The following is a 12,671-nucleotide window of genomic DNA, read 5'->3' on the forward strand; positions in this document are numbered from 1 at the left end:
AGAAAAAAAAGCAACAATCCTATCTAAAACACCCCTACAAAATCCGGAACACCCACGAAAGCTGGTGCAAAATCATTTATATTCCGTCGGCTGCACTACCGCATCTTCGCGTCCGCCGGCAGACACTTGACCCCAGCGAGAAAAGGGATAAATAACCTGTACAGCCTTTCCAATAACTAATCCCGTAGAAACCGGCCCGAAAGTATTGCTATCGATCGAGTGCACGTTGTCGCCCTCCAACCAAACGTGGTTGGCCGGGATTTTCACCTGCTTCTTGGGATAGGTCGACGTCGGCCGCGGCCTGACTGTATCGCCTGCTGTGCCAAGCACACGCTTGACCATAACGCGTTCGGCGTCCATTGGCGATCTGAACACAAGCACATCGCCCTTGACAATCCCTCCAGGCTTACGGAGTCCGTACTTTTTCAGCACCAGCAAATCGTGCGCACCCAGCGACGAGTCCGGGTTCAGGCTGGGCCGCATTGACGAGCCACGCACCCACGTTAGCTGGCCAATCGTCTGGTTCACCGAAATCGCCACTGGGGCCCAGCTCAGAGCCCATAAAACCGTCCCACGCATCTGACCGGGGCGAAAGATTTATCAGCTGTGAAGTGCGCGCAGACCCTGCATTTATGAGTATGGGGTAAGAGAGTAGTTACGAATAGCAGAATATATAGCGGGAATATTGGCGACGCACTGAACACGGGGTTTGCTATTGCGAGGGCGCTTGGTGAATGCGATACACGGCCGGCGTGCATGCAGCGAACCAAATAGAACAACCGACGAACCCAGCCCGTGGGTTACTGCGTTGGGCAAGAACACGCCCCCAGCACAGAACTGGCAGGATTCGGCCTGCATTTCACAGCCAAATCAGTTCTTATTCAATAATATAGCCCCAACTGCTCAAACCCGGCCAGAAACGTACTGGCTCGCCATGCATATGCAGGGCTTATATAGGCCACGTCGACTGACATAACCGTCAGTTTTCCAATCTCACGTCGACTAGTGTTTGAGCAATGAATTACCGAGATTTGCTTATTGGCGCTCTGATGATCACCGGCGTGGTGGCTCAGCAAGAGGCGGTTAAGTTTGTTGAGGAGCAGCAGCCGCTGGCCTTCGACAAGAAGCTTGGCTTTGAAATCGAGGAGCAGGCTCGCGAGGCTCGTAAGAACCCGGACAAGACGGTCGACCATCCCGAGTACGTGCCCTACAGCGATGCCGTCAGCGAGGCTGTGCTGTTTGAGCAGTTCACCGACTCCGAAGACGACATTTTCGCCAAGTGGAAGACGTCGCATGCCAAGAAGGCTATCACCGACGAGAAGGAGGAATTTTCCTACGTCGGCGAGTGGGCCATTGAGGAGGCCACCATTTACCCTGGTTTGAAGGGCGACAAGGGTCTTGTTCTCAAGTCGCCTGCTGCTCACCACGCAATCTCCCGTCGCTTCGACAGCGTGCTCGACAACACCGGGAAGACTCTTATCGTCCAGTACGAGGTCAAGCCTCAGCAGGGTCTTACCTGCGGCGGTGCCTATGTCAAGCTGCTTTCTGACTCCGACCACTACTCGGAGAACGAGTTCTCCAACGAGACCCCTTACGAGGTCATGTTTGGCCCTGACAAGTGCGGTGCGACTGACAAAATCCACCTCATTATTCGCCGCAAGGACCTCAACACTGGTGAGGTCAAGGAGCACCATTTGGTCGCCCCTCCTCGCACTTTCCCCGGCACCATGTCCACTCTATACACTCTGATCTTGAACGATGACCAGACCTACGAGATCCGTGTCAATGGCGATGTCCGTAAAGCCGGCAGCCTCATCGAGGAGGGTGTTTTGAACCCGCCTCTTAACCCTCCCAAGGAGATCGAGGACGCCTCTGAGGAGATGCCCGAGGACTGGGACGAGGAGCGCTATATTCCCGACCCTGAGCAGACCGTCAAGCCTGATGACTGGGACGAGGATGCTCCTGCTCAAATCCCCGACCCCGATGCTGAAATTCCTGAGGACTGGCGTGAGGACCTCGAGGAGTTTGTTGTTGATCCCGAGGCTTCCATGCCTGAGGACTGGGACGAGGAAGAAGATGGCGAGTGGGAGGCTCCCCTGATCTTCAACCCCGAGTGCGAAGAGGTCTCCGGATGTGGTCCCTGGGTTGCTCCTCTTATCCGTAACCCCGAGTTCCGCGGTAAATGGAGACAGCCTCTCATTGACAACCCCAACTACCAGGGCCCGTGGACTCCTAGCATGATCCCCAACCCCGACTACTTTGAGGACAGCACTCCTGCTGATCTTGCCCCCATTGCCGGTATTGGTTTGGAGCTGTGGACTATGCAAAGTGATATTCTGTTTAATGACTTTTACATTGGCCACTCTGTTGCCGAGGCAGAGAAGATCGGTAATGCCACTTTCCTCCCCAAGCTTGAGGTCGAGCGTGCCGAGTACGCTGCCAATGCTCCCGAGCCTCCCGAGGAGTTCAAGATGCCTACCATGTGGGAGATCTTCAAGAAGGACCCTCTCGCGTTTGTGCAGGGCGCTGTTCAGATGTTCTTGAGTGAGTTCGAGGTCGACAAGATGGGTGCCTTCAAGCACCAGCCCATCGCGGCCGGTATTATGATCGGCTCGGTTCTGGGTGTCTTTGCCATTATCTTCGGTATTATGAACGTGATCACTGGGCTTGTGTTCAAGACCACGCTGCCTACCCCGAAGGAAACCAAAAAGACCACTCTTGCCGCCGATTCTGCCGAATCCACCTCGGCCAAGACCGAGAAGGAAACCGTCACTAAACGCAAGTGAGAGATAAAACAGAAACTAACTCACGTAGATTCACATATAATGACCATTGTAGAAAAATCGCATTCACTATCCGCCTTAGTCACCATCGCGAATTGAGCGCGTCGAAATGTCATATAAACGGCCGCCACCGCAAGACGACCGTGGTGCCCTTTCCCGGCCATTTAAATTGCCAATAGCTGTCACGCGCAATGAATTAAGAAAGACCCGTCGGATTATCAACTACGACGACGAGTCCGGAGTGCCATTGCGTGAGGTTTCCGTGAACCGAGGGCCAGATATTGATCCAAAAAAGCTTTTGGATCGTCAATTCAAGCCGCCACTTCTGGATAAGCGCCCAGAGAGTACAGAGCCGCCCGCGTTGGGCATGACTCGGAAAAAGGACTGGATTCCGCGGCCCTTGCACGACCCCTGCGGCGAGTTTGCAATAGTGCTGTACGACCCCACCGTCGAGCCAATTGCAGAGGCAGAAGAACAGCTAATTGCCTCACAAAAGCTTCTGGACGAAAGCAGTCAAGAAGTCCCGGAGTCTCCCCAGCCAGATCAGGCGGAGCCAAAAACCGGACTGTCGGGCCCGTCGCTCGCATCCTTGCTAGGGCTTGATAGTCCCAAGAAAACTGAACAGGTCAAGGTGCCTGTGGTTATTGACCCCAGGTTGTCCAAGATTTTACGTCCCCACCAGGTCGATGGTGTGAAATTCTTGTATAACTGCACAATGGGCTTTGTCGATCCAAGAGTCTATGGTTGTATTATGGCGGACGAAATGGGTTTAGGAAAAACCCTTCAGTGTATCACTCTGATGTGGACGCTTCTCAAACAGTCGCCTGAGGGCGGCAAAGGATCAATCGAGAAGTGCGTGGTTGTTTGCCCGAGTAGTCTTGTGAACAACTGGGCCAACGAGTTGGATAAATGGCTAGGGAAAGGTGCATTGAGGTCCCTCGTAGCCGATGGAAAGAGCGTCAAATCTGCAGACCTCGTTGAGGCATTAAGGGCTTGGGCAAGAGCAGAAGGCCGCCAGGTCACCCAACCGGTTCTCATCATTTCCTACGAAACTCTGAGACGTAACACCGAAGAACTGAATGGCGCGGAAATCGGTCTTTTACTCGCAGACGAAGGTCACAGGCTGAAAAACGGTGACTCGTTAACATTCACCGCTCTAGATAGCTTGAACGCCAAACGGCGAGTTATTCTTTCCGGTACCCCTATCCAGAATGACTTGAGCGAATACTTTTCGTTACTGTCATTCGCTATCCCTGGGCTTTTGGGGAGCCGACTTGATTTCCGCAAAAACTACGAGAATGCCATTATTCGCGGCCGTGATGCATATGCTACGGATCAACAGATGTTTGTTGGTGAGCAAAAGCTGCAAGAGTTGCTGCATCTCGTCAACAAATATATCATCCGTCGCACCAACGATATTCTTTCCAAGTATTTGCCTGTGAAATACGAGCATGTTGTGTTTTGTGAGCTCAGTGACTTTCAAAAGAAGCTGTATCAGCACCTTGTGCAGGAAGGAGCTAAAAAGTCAAGTGACGATCTGCTAACAAAGTTCAGCAGCCAACCATTAAATGCCATCAACATTCTAAAGAAAATTTGCAACCATCCAGATCTCGTCGACCTCGATAAACTCCTTCGCAAAGGTAAAGATATTTTACCGGCGGGCTATCACCCTCCCGGGCAACGGGGACGAGATCGAGAAATTTACTCTTGGTACAGCGGCAAATTCATGGTTTTGGAGCGTATGCTTGCCCGTATTCGGGCTGATACGAACGATAAGATCGTCATCATTTCCAACTATACGCAGACGCTTGATCTGGTAGAAAAAGTGTGTCGCCTTCGCAAGTATGGTTTATTGAGGCTAGATGGTACAATGGCCATTGCCAAGCGCCAAAAGCTTGTCGACCGGTTCAATGACCCGGATACCCCGGAATTCATATTCCTTTTGAGCTCGAAGGCAGGCGGTTGCGGTATCAACCTTATCGGCGCGAACCGCCTGATTCTACTGGATCCTGATTGGAATCCGGCCGCCGATCAGCAAGCGCTCGCTCGAGTGTGGCGTGACGGACAAAAGAAGCATTGTTTTGTTTATCGGTTTATTGCTACGGGAACTATTGAAGAAAAAATTTATCAGCGCCAAAGTATGAAGCAGAGTCTTAGCTCTTGTGTGGTTGATGAAAACACCGATGTGGAGCGGCTATTCTCGTTCGACGATTTGAGAAGGCTGTTCAAATACAATACAGAAACCATATGCGAGACCCACGATACTTTCAAGTGCAAACGGTGCACACCCCTAAAACAGACCATTGGAGCGCAGGCTTTACTCTACGGTGATGCGACTACCTGGAACCACTATCCTAAATCACAGCTCGCCAAGATTGAAGACAAACTGCTGCAGCAGGAGGCTTCGGAGGATGTCGTCAGCTTTGTTTTCCAGTATATTTCCCATTAATACTTACTATGTCAAAATAGGATGCTCGTATAGCGGAGTATAAATTACATCAAAAGCTAAACGCACCAGGCGCTGGATAAGTTATTTTGCAGCTACTTCTTCTGCTGGTTGTTGAACATATGCATCATGTTGGGATTGAATCCCATAGGGAACACAGGCATCATACCCATCATACCCATCGGGGCGATTGGCGCCATCGGGGCCATGCCCATAGGAGGCACCATTGCTTGTGGGGCGACGGGGTGAGGTGGCGGAATTCCCTTGAAGGGGGGGAATCGAGTGGGAGTAGCCTCGGGCTGAGCAGTTTCCGTGGGCTCCTTGGGGGTGGTGGGACCAGAATTGGGGTCTGGGAAAGACGCGAGTACTTTTGACTCTCTGGCTTGCTGAGCTGTTGCTTCGGGGGAGTCGGGCTGTTTAGTACCTCCTCGTTTTACACCCATCAAGGCCCGCAGATCACCAAAGTATTTGGGATCGAACGAAATAAGAACAGGTTCACTCCATGGGATGACTTCAGCAGACCGTTTCGTTGACGCAGCCTCGTCCATTTCCATTTCACGAGCACCCTGAGCAGAGCGTAGGTGGCTTCTGACCTCATCAGTCTCAAAGAACTTGACCTGAACAAGCTCGCTATCGTCCTTCCAGTGAACTCGCTTACCGCTTTTGGCCTTTTTCGGTACCGGCACCTCGACGACTTCTTCAGGGGGGGATGTGCGTTTTTGAGAACCGATTTGTGCCCGTAGACTGGACAGCGTGAAATGTTTTGCAGGAGCGGGCTGCTCAGACTTCACAGGGACAGGCATGGGAGGGTCCGGCAAAACCTGGACCTTGGGCTTCTCGACCTTAGCACGGCGATGGCTTGTCAATGAAAAAATACCCTTGTTCGATGTCTCCGGTTCGCTGGGAGGCGAGGGTTTCCGCTCTGGCTTTGGTGTGGTTGCAGCACCCGGACCAGCAGGGTCAATATGATACTTTTGAGCTATAAGCTCGGATTTTCGTGCGATTTCATCATTACCCTTTCTAAGGATTCGAATAATGGGATGCATTTTCGATTGCAACATCTCAGCATCGGTTGCAGGGATACGAAGGAAGAAGTCCAAAGCAGGCGCTACCAAATCACGTTTGCGAAGTTTGATCAAAGCAGCCATCCAGTTACGGCTGCGAGCCAGCAGCTGGGCCCGCTTGGAATCGGAGAATGCGGTATAGAAAGCGTCCGGAGCCTGGCTATTAACCAAGTTAAAAGCTTCCGTCATGGGGTCCGGGGTCTCGCCCCATTTGGATTTGTCCATTGTCTCGCATACATATCGATGGAAACGCTCTGCAAGGTAGGTCGGGTTGTCAAGAGCGATACGGAAAGCAGCCTCCAGGTTTTTGATTGTTTCAAGACGTTGTGGTGGGGCAGGAGTTGCAACCGCACGCGAGTCCTCTGGCCGGATCTCAGAACTTGCCTGATCGATTGCGGTCAAGCCCATTATGACACTCTACTAGACGTGTTCTTGAGCAAATAGGCAAAATACACCTATGCAATTACTGGAACTTTGGAAAGGAGGAATGCGAAACTCTATTCTAACAAAAACTCTTGATGGGCGTCTTTAAACTACCTCTCAAAAGATAAAAAAATTGAGCAGAAACGAGCTCTGCTTTAAGGGTCTTTACTTCTCGTGTGGTTCTTTTAAGAAACTCTTTTGAATATCCCCGAACCGTGAGCACAAGGGTTTGCACGCAAAAGTTTGGGTCTAAAAGAATAGTAAGCCAGCTATGCTCGCCATCCTAAAAGAGCGCATGCTTTGTCAAGGGGTATAGGGACACTAAAAGGGACAGCTCCTATGATACCGTAATACCCCTCAAAGTTTTTTTTTCAGTTGGTCGGGGTTAGGGCTTATGCACTGGTTCGAAATTTTCTTGATTCCTTCCGTCCCAGAGCTACACTCCAGAGAACCTCGACTTGCTTGGCTAAACACAGACGTGAATTGCAATGAGCGCTTTTACCAAGTTACAGAGGGTCGCTAATTCGGCGTTGGTGCTCCCCGTGTGCCGGTTTTCCACCTCAGCCCGCTTGGCTCGTGGCGAGGACTGGACCAGTGGCGGAAGAAACCAGCGTAAACCAAACTACAAGCAGTCAAACAACTTCAGAAATCGGGATGATGATTACAGACCTCGTGGAAATTACAACGACCATCGCGGCGGCAACTTCAACCACCGTAACAACAACAGAAACGACGGCTGGAAATCCAAAGGGTTTGGAAATTCGCGCAATAATTTTCGACGATCTAGCAGTCAGGACGCAGACGACAGCAAACTTATCGAGAGAAACCGCAGACAGAAGCAGAAGGACGATGGATTGATGGGCATGCCTGATTATGACCTCGATAAGGAGTCTTTGGCTACCCTCAAGTACGAGGACCTTTTGCCCGAAGAGGACCTAGAGGCCAAAGAAGGTCTCTCTGGCGTGCCCACTGAGGCTTTGGCAGAGAAGCGTCTTCTTTTCCGTCCTCTCGTGAATTCGCTGGTCAAGAATCGCAGTTACGAGCGTCTTACCCCGGTCCAGGCCCGCACACTGCTTCCTATTTTGAACAACCAAAGTGTGGTAGTTCGTGCCAAAACAGGTACAGGTAAAACTGCTGCTTTTGCTATCCCAACAATTCAAAAGGTTCTTGAGGCCCACCGACAGGGAATCAACCAGGGCAAAGTCAAGGCTGTGATTATTTCGCCCACTCGCGAACTTGCTCAGCAAATTGCTGATGAAATCTACAAGATTGTTAATTTTGGCGGATTAGACGATATTACAGTCCAGTGCTTTGTTGGTGGCCTTTCCAAGCAAGCCCAGTTGCGTCAAGCCAATCTCTTCGAGGGCTCGAGAAAGCCTCCCTGTGACATTATCGTCGCTACTCCTGGCCGCTTGATGGACATTCTTGAGGAGCCCGGTGTCCTTGACAAGTGCGACCAGCTTATTTTCAAAGTCTTTGACGAAGCTGACCGCCTTTTAGATATTGGCTTTGAGCGTATTTTGGGTGACATTCGCGACAAGCTAGCCCAAGTCACTCCCAAGGACCACGAAGTCCCTCTCTTGCTGTTCTCTGCAACTGCTGATGCTAATGTTCTAAACTTTGCTAGAGACGAGTTCGGATCTCGTGTCAAGGTTGTCGACACTGTGCCCAAAAACGAGCCCACTGCTAACGAGCTCGTGGACCAAACCGCTGTTGTTTGTCCCACCTGGGCTGAAGTCTATGAAGCTACCGTTCACCGTATTATCACCGATTATGAGGCGGCACAAGCCAACAAGGAATCTCTCAAGGCCATTGTCTTCATGCCCACTGTGGCTATGGTGGACAACTTTGAGCGTATTTTGAAGCAGGCCGTAGGCCGCACCTCTCCGCTTCGCAACCTGATCATGGCAATCCACGGCCAGCGCAGCCAGTCTAGTCGTCAAGTTCGCTCAGACAAGTTCCGCAAGATGCACGATGCTGTTCTCATCACCACCGATGTTGTTGCCCGTGGTATGGACTTCCCCAAGGTTTCTCACGTTATTCAGTGTGGTATTCCTCCTGATGTTGCTTCCTACGTTCACCGTATTGGACGTACTGCTCGTATTGGTAACCGCGGCAAATCTTATATGTACCTCACCAACCACGTTCGTGCCTATCTCAAGAGCTTAGCTCGCGAGAATATCAAGCCCAAGCTGGAGACTTTCAAGCAGGACCCCGAATTCCACGAGAAGTTCGTTTCCGTTGTTCCTAGCTCGGTTGTTGACGAAACTGAAGCTAACGAACTTATGAACTCGTTAATGTCCTACATGTCCATGCTCAAGAGTCGCTACAATGTTTCTGCTGGTGACTTTGTCAAGGACATGCAGCCTTTTGTGGAGCTCTACGGCCTGGAGTCCCTCGATCTGCACCGTGCAAACAGAGATGTTTGGAGGGAGAAGCGTAACACTCGTCGTCCTGGCTTCGGTTCAAGCAGACGGTCTCGGATGCGTTGGTAAACTCTCTGCAACGTGAACAAAAAAAACCCTGTCAAATTATGTACATATCAGCGCCAGCATATTATTATAATTACTTTCTATCTCTAACAGACTAGAATCGGCACAAGTCCTCACAATGCAGCCGAGAACATATGCAGGACTCGGCTTGATCCGATAAATTTTTTTGGGTTAGTCATACTGGTTTTTGGGGGCCAAACCGACTCATTTTACTACGAGAATTTTGGCCTGAAGATCTATTTTATTTAATATAGCTGTTTGAGATCAGTATCAATTGACATAAAAAACTCATATGAGTGCTCTTAACAGTGTCGATTCAAGAATCAAAAAAGGTTTCAATGCTTTGGTGGACACCAGCACGGAACTGGACCTTGATGGTGAAAACGGCTCACCAGGTGCTTTTAAAACTATTCAGGGAATAACCGAAAAAACTGTATTGAGGTCCAAGAGTGGCCATAGGCATATAGATCTGATTGAACACAAAATTTCACAGATCGCCTTGCTAGCTCAATCGGTAGAGCGTGTGACTCTTAAGCCCTCGTAAGAGGATAATAGTCATCACAAGGTTGTGGGTTCGACCCCCACGTAGGGCTTTTTTTTTCTCCTCAGAATCGACAGCCAGTTACAGTAAGTATCGTTTTTGCCGTGCAAATCTAATGACGGTTTCCTGTCAGTTTATAATTATATGCTATATATGCTTTTTCCTATGCAAAAAGTTCGTAGGATCCTAGTGATGCCCTGCCACTACCCACAAGTGCCTTTGCAGCTTTAGATTTGGCTTCAGGTGCATTGCTGGGATTTAAATCATACAATAAAAACAAATTGTAGAGACCATTCAAAGAGAGGTCCGTCAGACTCTTCTCTAGCAACCCAGTAGCTGTCTCGATATCACCCTTCTGAAATGCAGCCAAAGCCCTTGCAATCGCGCCATTGACAGTAGAAGATTCACGAGGAAACTCACCGAGCGAAGCTATGGTTTCAAGGTCCTCAATCTCACCTGCAAAGGAGTCACGAGTCCATTTTTTGGCTTGAGAAATGTTGCCCATTTGGAGATGCAGTAAGGCAAGAGTCCTCGCCAATGAATCCGCGTAAGTCGGGTCCACTTGCTTCTCACCCTCATGGAGCGATTCAAGGTGTGCAATAGCGGTAGACGGATCCCGCATTCCAATCAGTGCTGCGGCAACATGAAGTCCTAACTTACGGAGCCGCTGCTCCCAGAGCGATGAGTCCTTCCCGCCAATGTTGGAGCGAGCGCTTGCAGCCATTACGAACATTTGCTGAATTGCCGTTTGGTTGATACCTTTGGCCTTGACGGGAATAAGCATTAGTCGCAAATCCCAGACAGTGGCCTCGTCAAGGCCTTCGGCCTCTGGTGCGTCAATGAACTCCAAACAAGAAAGGGCCTCATCATTCACATAGACACCCAGACGCAACTTCAACATTGAGTAAAATCTCAGGTACCAGATACGTAGGATTTCTGGAATGTCGCCGGGCTCTATCGTTTCTTTTTTGTTGAAATCAGCGAGCAGGTCCACCGACTTGTTCACCGCATCAACCCAGTACTGAGCATCAACAAGCTGCTGCAGCGTGCTCGACTCTGGAGCAGCCTGAAAAGGTTCTGGGATTTTCGGCTCTGGTAGCTTCTTGAGTCTGGACACTTGAACCAGTGATCTGTACATTATGTACGCAGCTGATTCTACGGCATGGCTAAATAAGCACTCTAGTGGCGTAGCAGCCTGTCGAAAAGTTACCAAAGAAGCAAAGTGCACAGAACTGTCGTATTGAGACCGTGAAGAACTCAACGTAGGCCAGTAATGCCTGCCTATCGGTTTACGGGCTGGCCCCAAATGCCAAGGGTTGCATTGCTCCCCAGTTTTATGCACCACCCATCACCCAACATGAGCCCGCTGCAAGATAGAGTAAGGCCTCGATTTGTCAGTTTTGGAGCCGTGTAAATAGAGAAACATTTCTCCTATCCACATCAATTAGCTGAAAATGTCCAGTCTTCAGCTTGATGAGGAGATGCTGGAATCCCAGCGGGATCGAATTCTGTTCAGCCCAGATCCCGAATTGGAGCCTTTGACTCCCGGCCTTTCGAAGCACAAACACCCCCGCAGAGTCTTCGGGTATATTCCATTGATGATTTTATACATTATATCTATCGTCATGACTGCCACAGCGACTCTAGATGTGATATACTATCTTGTTTGCTTCTCAGAAGGTGTCGAAACTGCTCATTGCTTGACCAGCGAGGTGGTGGGAGAGAAGGTCGCTTCGTACATGAGTTACAGCTCGATCCTATGCGGGACAGTCAGGGTATTTGTGGGCACAATTATGTCGCGCTGGTCCGATAGAATTGGCCGCAAGCCGGTGCTTATTCTCTGCTTCTCGGTATCTGTGGTTGCCAAGAGCCTGGAGTATTTCATGGTGTTTGGCAAAGCGGAGCCGGTTTATTACATGTGGCTCTTGCTGCCCTCCATTATCGCTGAACTAGGTGGCTCTGTGAGCTACATGTCCGCCGCCTCTGTGTCGTACGTATCTGACTTGGTCGAGGACAGTGTGAATCGAACAAAACTGGTCGCCATGCTGGAGGGGTCTTTCTTTGCTGCTCTGGCATTCTCGCCTACGCTGGGCTCCATTGTACTGCGCAATGTCGGCTTGCAGAACCTTTACTTTGTTTCGCTTTGCTTGTCGGTGTTGGTGGTAATTCTGGTCGCCGCTTTCATGAAAGAGTCTCTGCACGAGAAACTCCAGACCTCAAATAAGGCTGTCCAAAAACAGCAGACCGGAACGTTGAATACCCTCAAGCCATTGCTGTTCCACAATGTAAAAGATCCCCTGGCTCGGCGAAATGCTCGAATCTTCCTTGTCTGCTCCCTTCTGGGCACCGAGTTCGCCATGTCATTCTTGCCCATTGTGCTTTTGTACCCCAAGCGACTTTTCCAGTGGTCTGCGGTTGAGATGGGCTATCTAATTACCTCCATGTCTTCAACGCGTACCCTCATGTTTGTGGTTGCATTCCCATTCCTGTATACGCAGATCCGGAAGCTTGTCACTGTCCACCAAGCACAGATCGACCGTGCAGACGTAATACTCTTACGACTCAATATGATACTGACGTTTGCTGGATACTTTTTGATGGGAAGATCCACCACCGCCCCGCATTTCGTCGCTTCGGCAATTCTCGACGCATCGTCAAGCATTGGTGGGCCGGCCCTCAAGGGCGGGTTCTTGAAGCACGTTCCCCAAGGACAGTTTGGTACGTTCATGGGAGCCTACCAGCTATTGACCAATATGTTCCTGGTGGTCACCCCGTCCTTGTTTTTACAAATCTACCACTGGGCATATGAGCGCCGCCCAAGCCTGCCGTTTGAACTGGTATCGCTGCTGTTTTTGGGCCTGCTCGCGATCTCATTCCTTCTTAAGCCTGTCCGGTAATTCTATTTTATATATATTCTCTTCT

The 12,671-nt window shown here is 50.3% G+C and overlaps 7 protein-coding genes across 7 annotated transcripts; 4 read left to right on the forward strand and 3 right to left on the reverse strand.

Moving 5' to 3' along the window:
- Positions 1-72: 72 nt before the first annotated feature.
- On the reverse strand, positions 73-579 carry B9G98_03078 (Mitochondrial inner membrane protease subunit 2; the record flags this gene model as incomplete). The annotated part of the gene is made up of 1 exon (XM_024809635.1): positions 73-579. The coding sequence occupies one exon, from the start codon at positions 577-579 to the stop codon at positions 73-75; it is 507 nt and encodes a 168-aa protein (XP_024665403.1).
- A 437-nt stretch (positions 580-1,016) lies between these two features.
- B9G98_03079 (hypothetical protein) lies at positions 1,017-2,786 on the forward strand (the record flags this gene model as incomplete). Its single annotated transcript, XM_024809636.1, has 1 exon — positions 1,017-2,786. One exon carries the CDS (start codon positions 1,017-1,019, stop codon positions 2,784-2,786), a length of 1,770 nt encoding a protein of 589 aa, XP_024665404.1.
- Positions 2,787-2,892: 106 nt separating this feature from the next.
- Positions 2,893-5,232, forward strand: B9G98_03080 (DNA repair protein rhp54; the record flags this gene model as incomplete). Its single annotated transcript, XM_024809637.1, has 1 exon — positions 2,893-5,232. One exon carries the CDS (start codon positions 2,893-2,895, stop codon positions 5,230-5,232), a length of 2,340 nt encoding a protein of 779 aa, XP_024665405.1.
- A 92-nt stretch (positions 5,233-5,324) lies between these two features.
- On the reverse strand, positions 5,325-6,701 carry B9G98_03081 (hypothetical protein; the record flags this gene model as incomplete). Its single annotated transcript, XM_024809638.1, has 1 exon — positions 5,325-6,701. The coding sequence occupies one exon, from the start codon at positions 6,699-6,701 to the stop codon at positions 5,325-5,327; it is 1,377 nt and encodes a 458-aa protein (XP_024665406.1).
- A 503-nt stretch (positions 6,702-7,204) lies between these two features.
- On the forward strand, positions 7,205-9,211 carry B9G98_03082 (hypothetical protein; the record flags this gene model as incomplete). Its single annotated transcript, XM_024809639.1, has 1 exon — positions 7,205-9,211. The coding sequence occupies one exon, from the start codon at positions 7,205-7,207 to the stop codon at positions 9,209-9,211; it is 2,007 nt and encodes a 668-aa protein (XP_024665407.1).
- A 701-nt stretch (positions 9,212-9,912) lies between these two features.
- B9G98_03083 (hypothetical protein) lies at positions 9,913-10,887 on the reverse strand (the record flags this gene model as incomplete). Its single annotated transcript, XM_024809640.1, has 1 exon — positions 9,913-10,887. The coding sequence occupies one exon, from the start codon at positions 10,885-10,887 to the stop codon at positions 9,913-9,915; it is 975 nt and encodes a 324-aa protein (XP_024665408.1).
- A 316-nt stretch (positions 10,888-11,203) lies between these two features.
- B9G98_03084 (hypothetical protein) lies at positions 11,204-12,646 on the forward strand (the record flags this gene model as incomplete). The annotated part of the gene is made up of 1 exon (XM_024809641.1): positions 11,204-12,646. One exon carries the CDS (start codon positions 11,204-11,206, stop codon positions 12,644-12,646), a length of 1,443 nt encoding a protein of 480 aa, XP_024665409.1.
- Positions 12,647-12,671: the final 25 nt, after the last annotated feature.

This window comes from Wickerhamiella sorbophila (assembly GCF_002251995.1).
Source record: "Wickerhamiella sorbophila strain DS02 chromosome Unknown contig3, whole genome shotgun sequence".
Lineage (NCBI taxonomy): Eukaryota > Fungi > Ascomycota > Dipodascomycetes > Dipodascales > Trichomonascaceae > Wickerhamiella > Wickerhamiella sorbophila.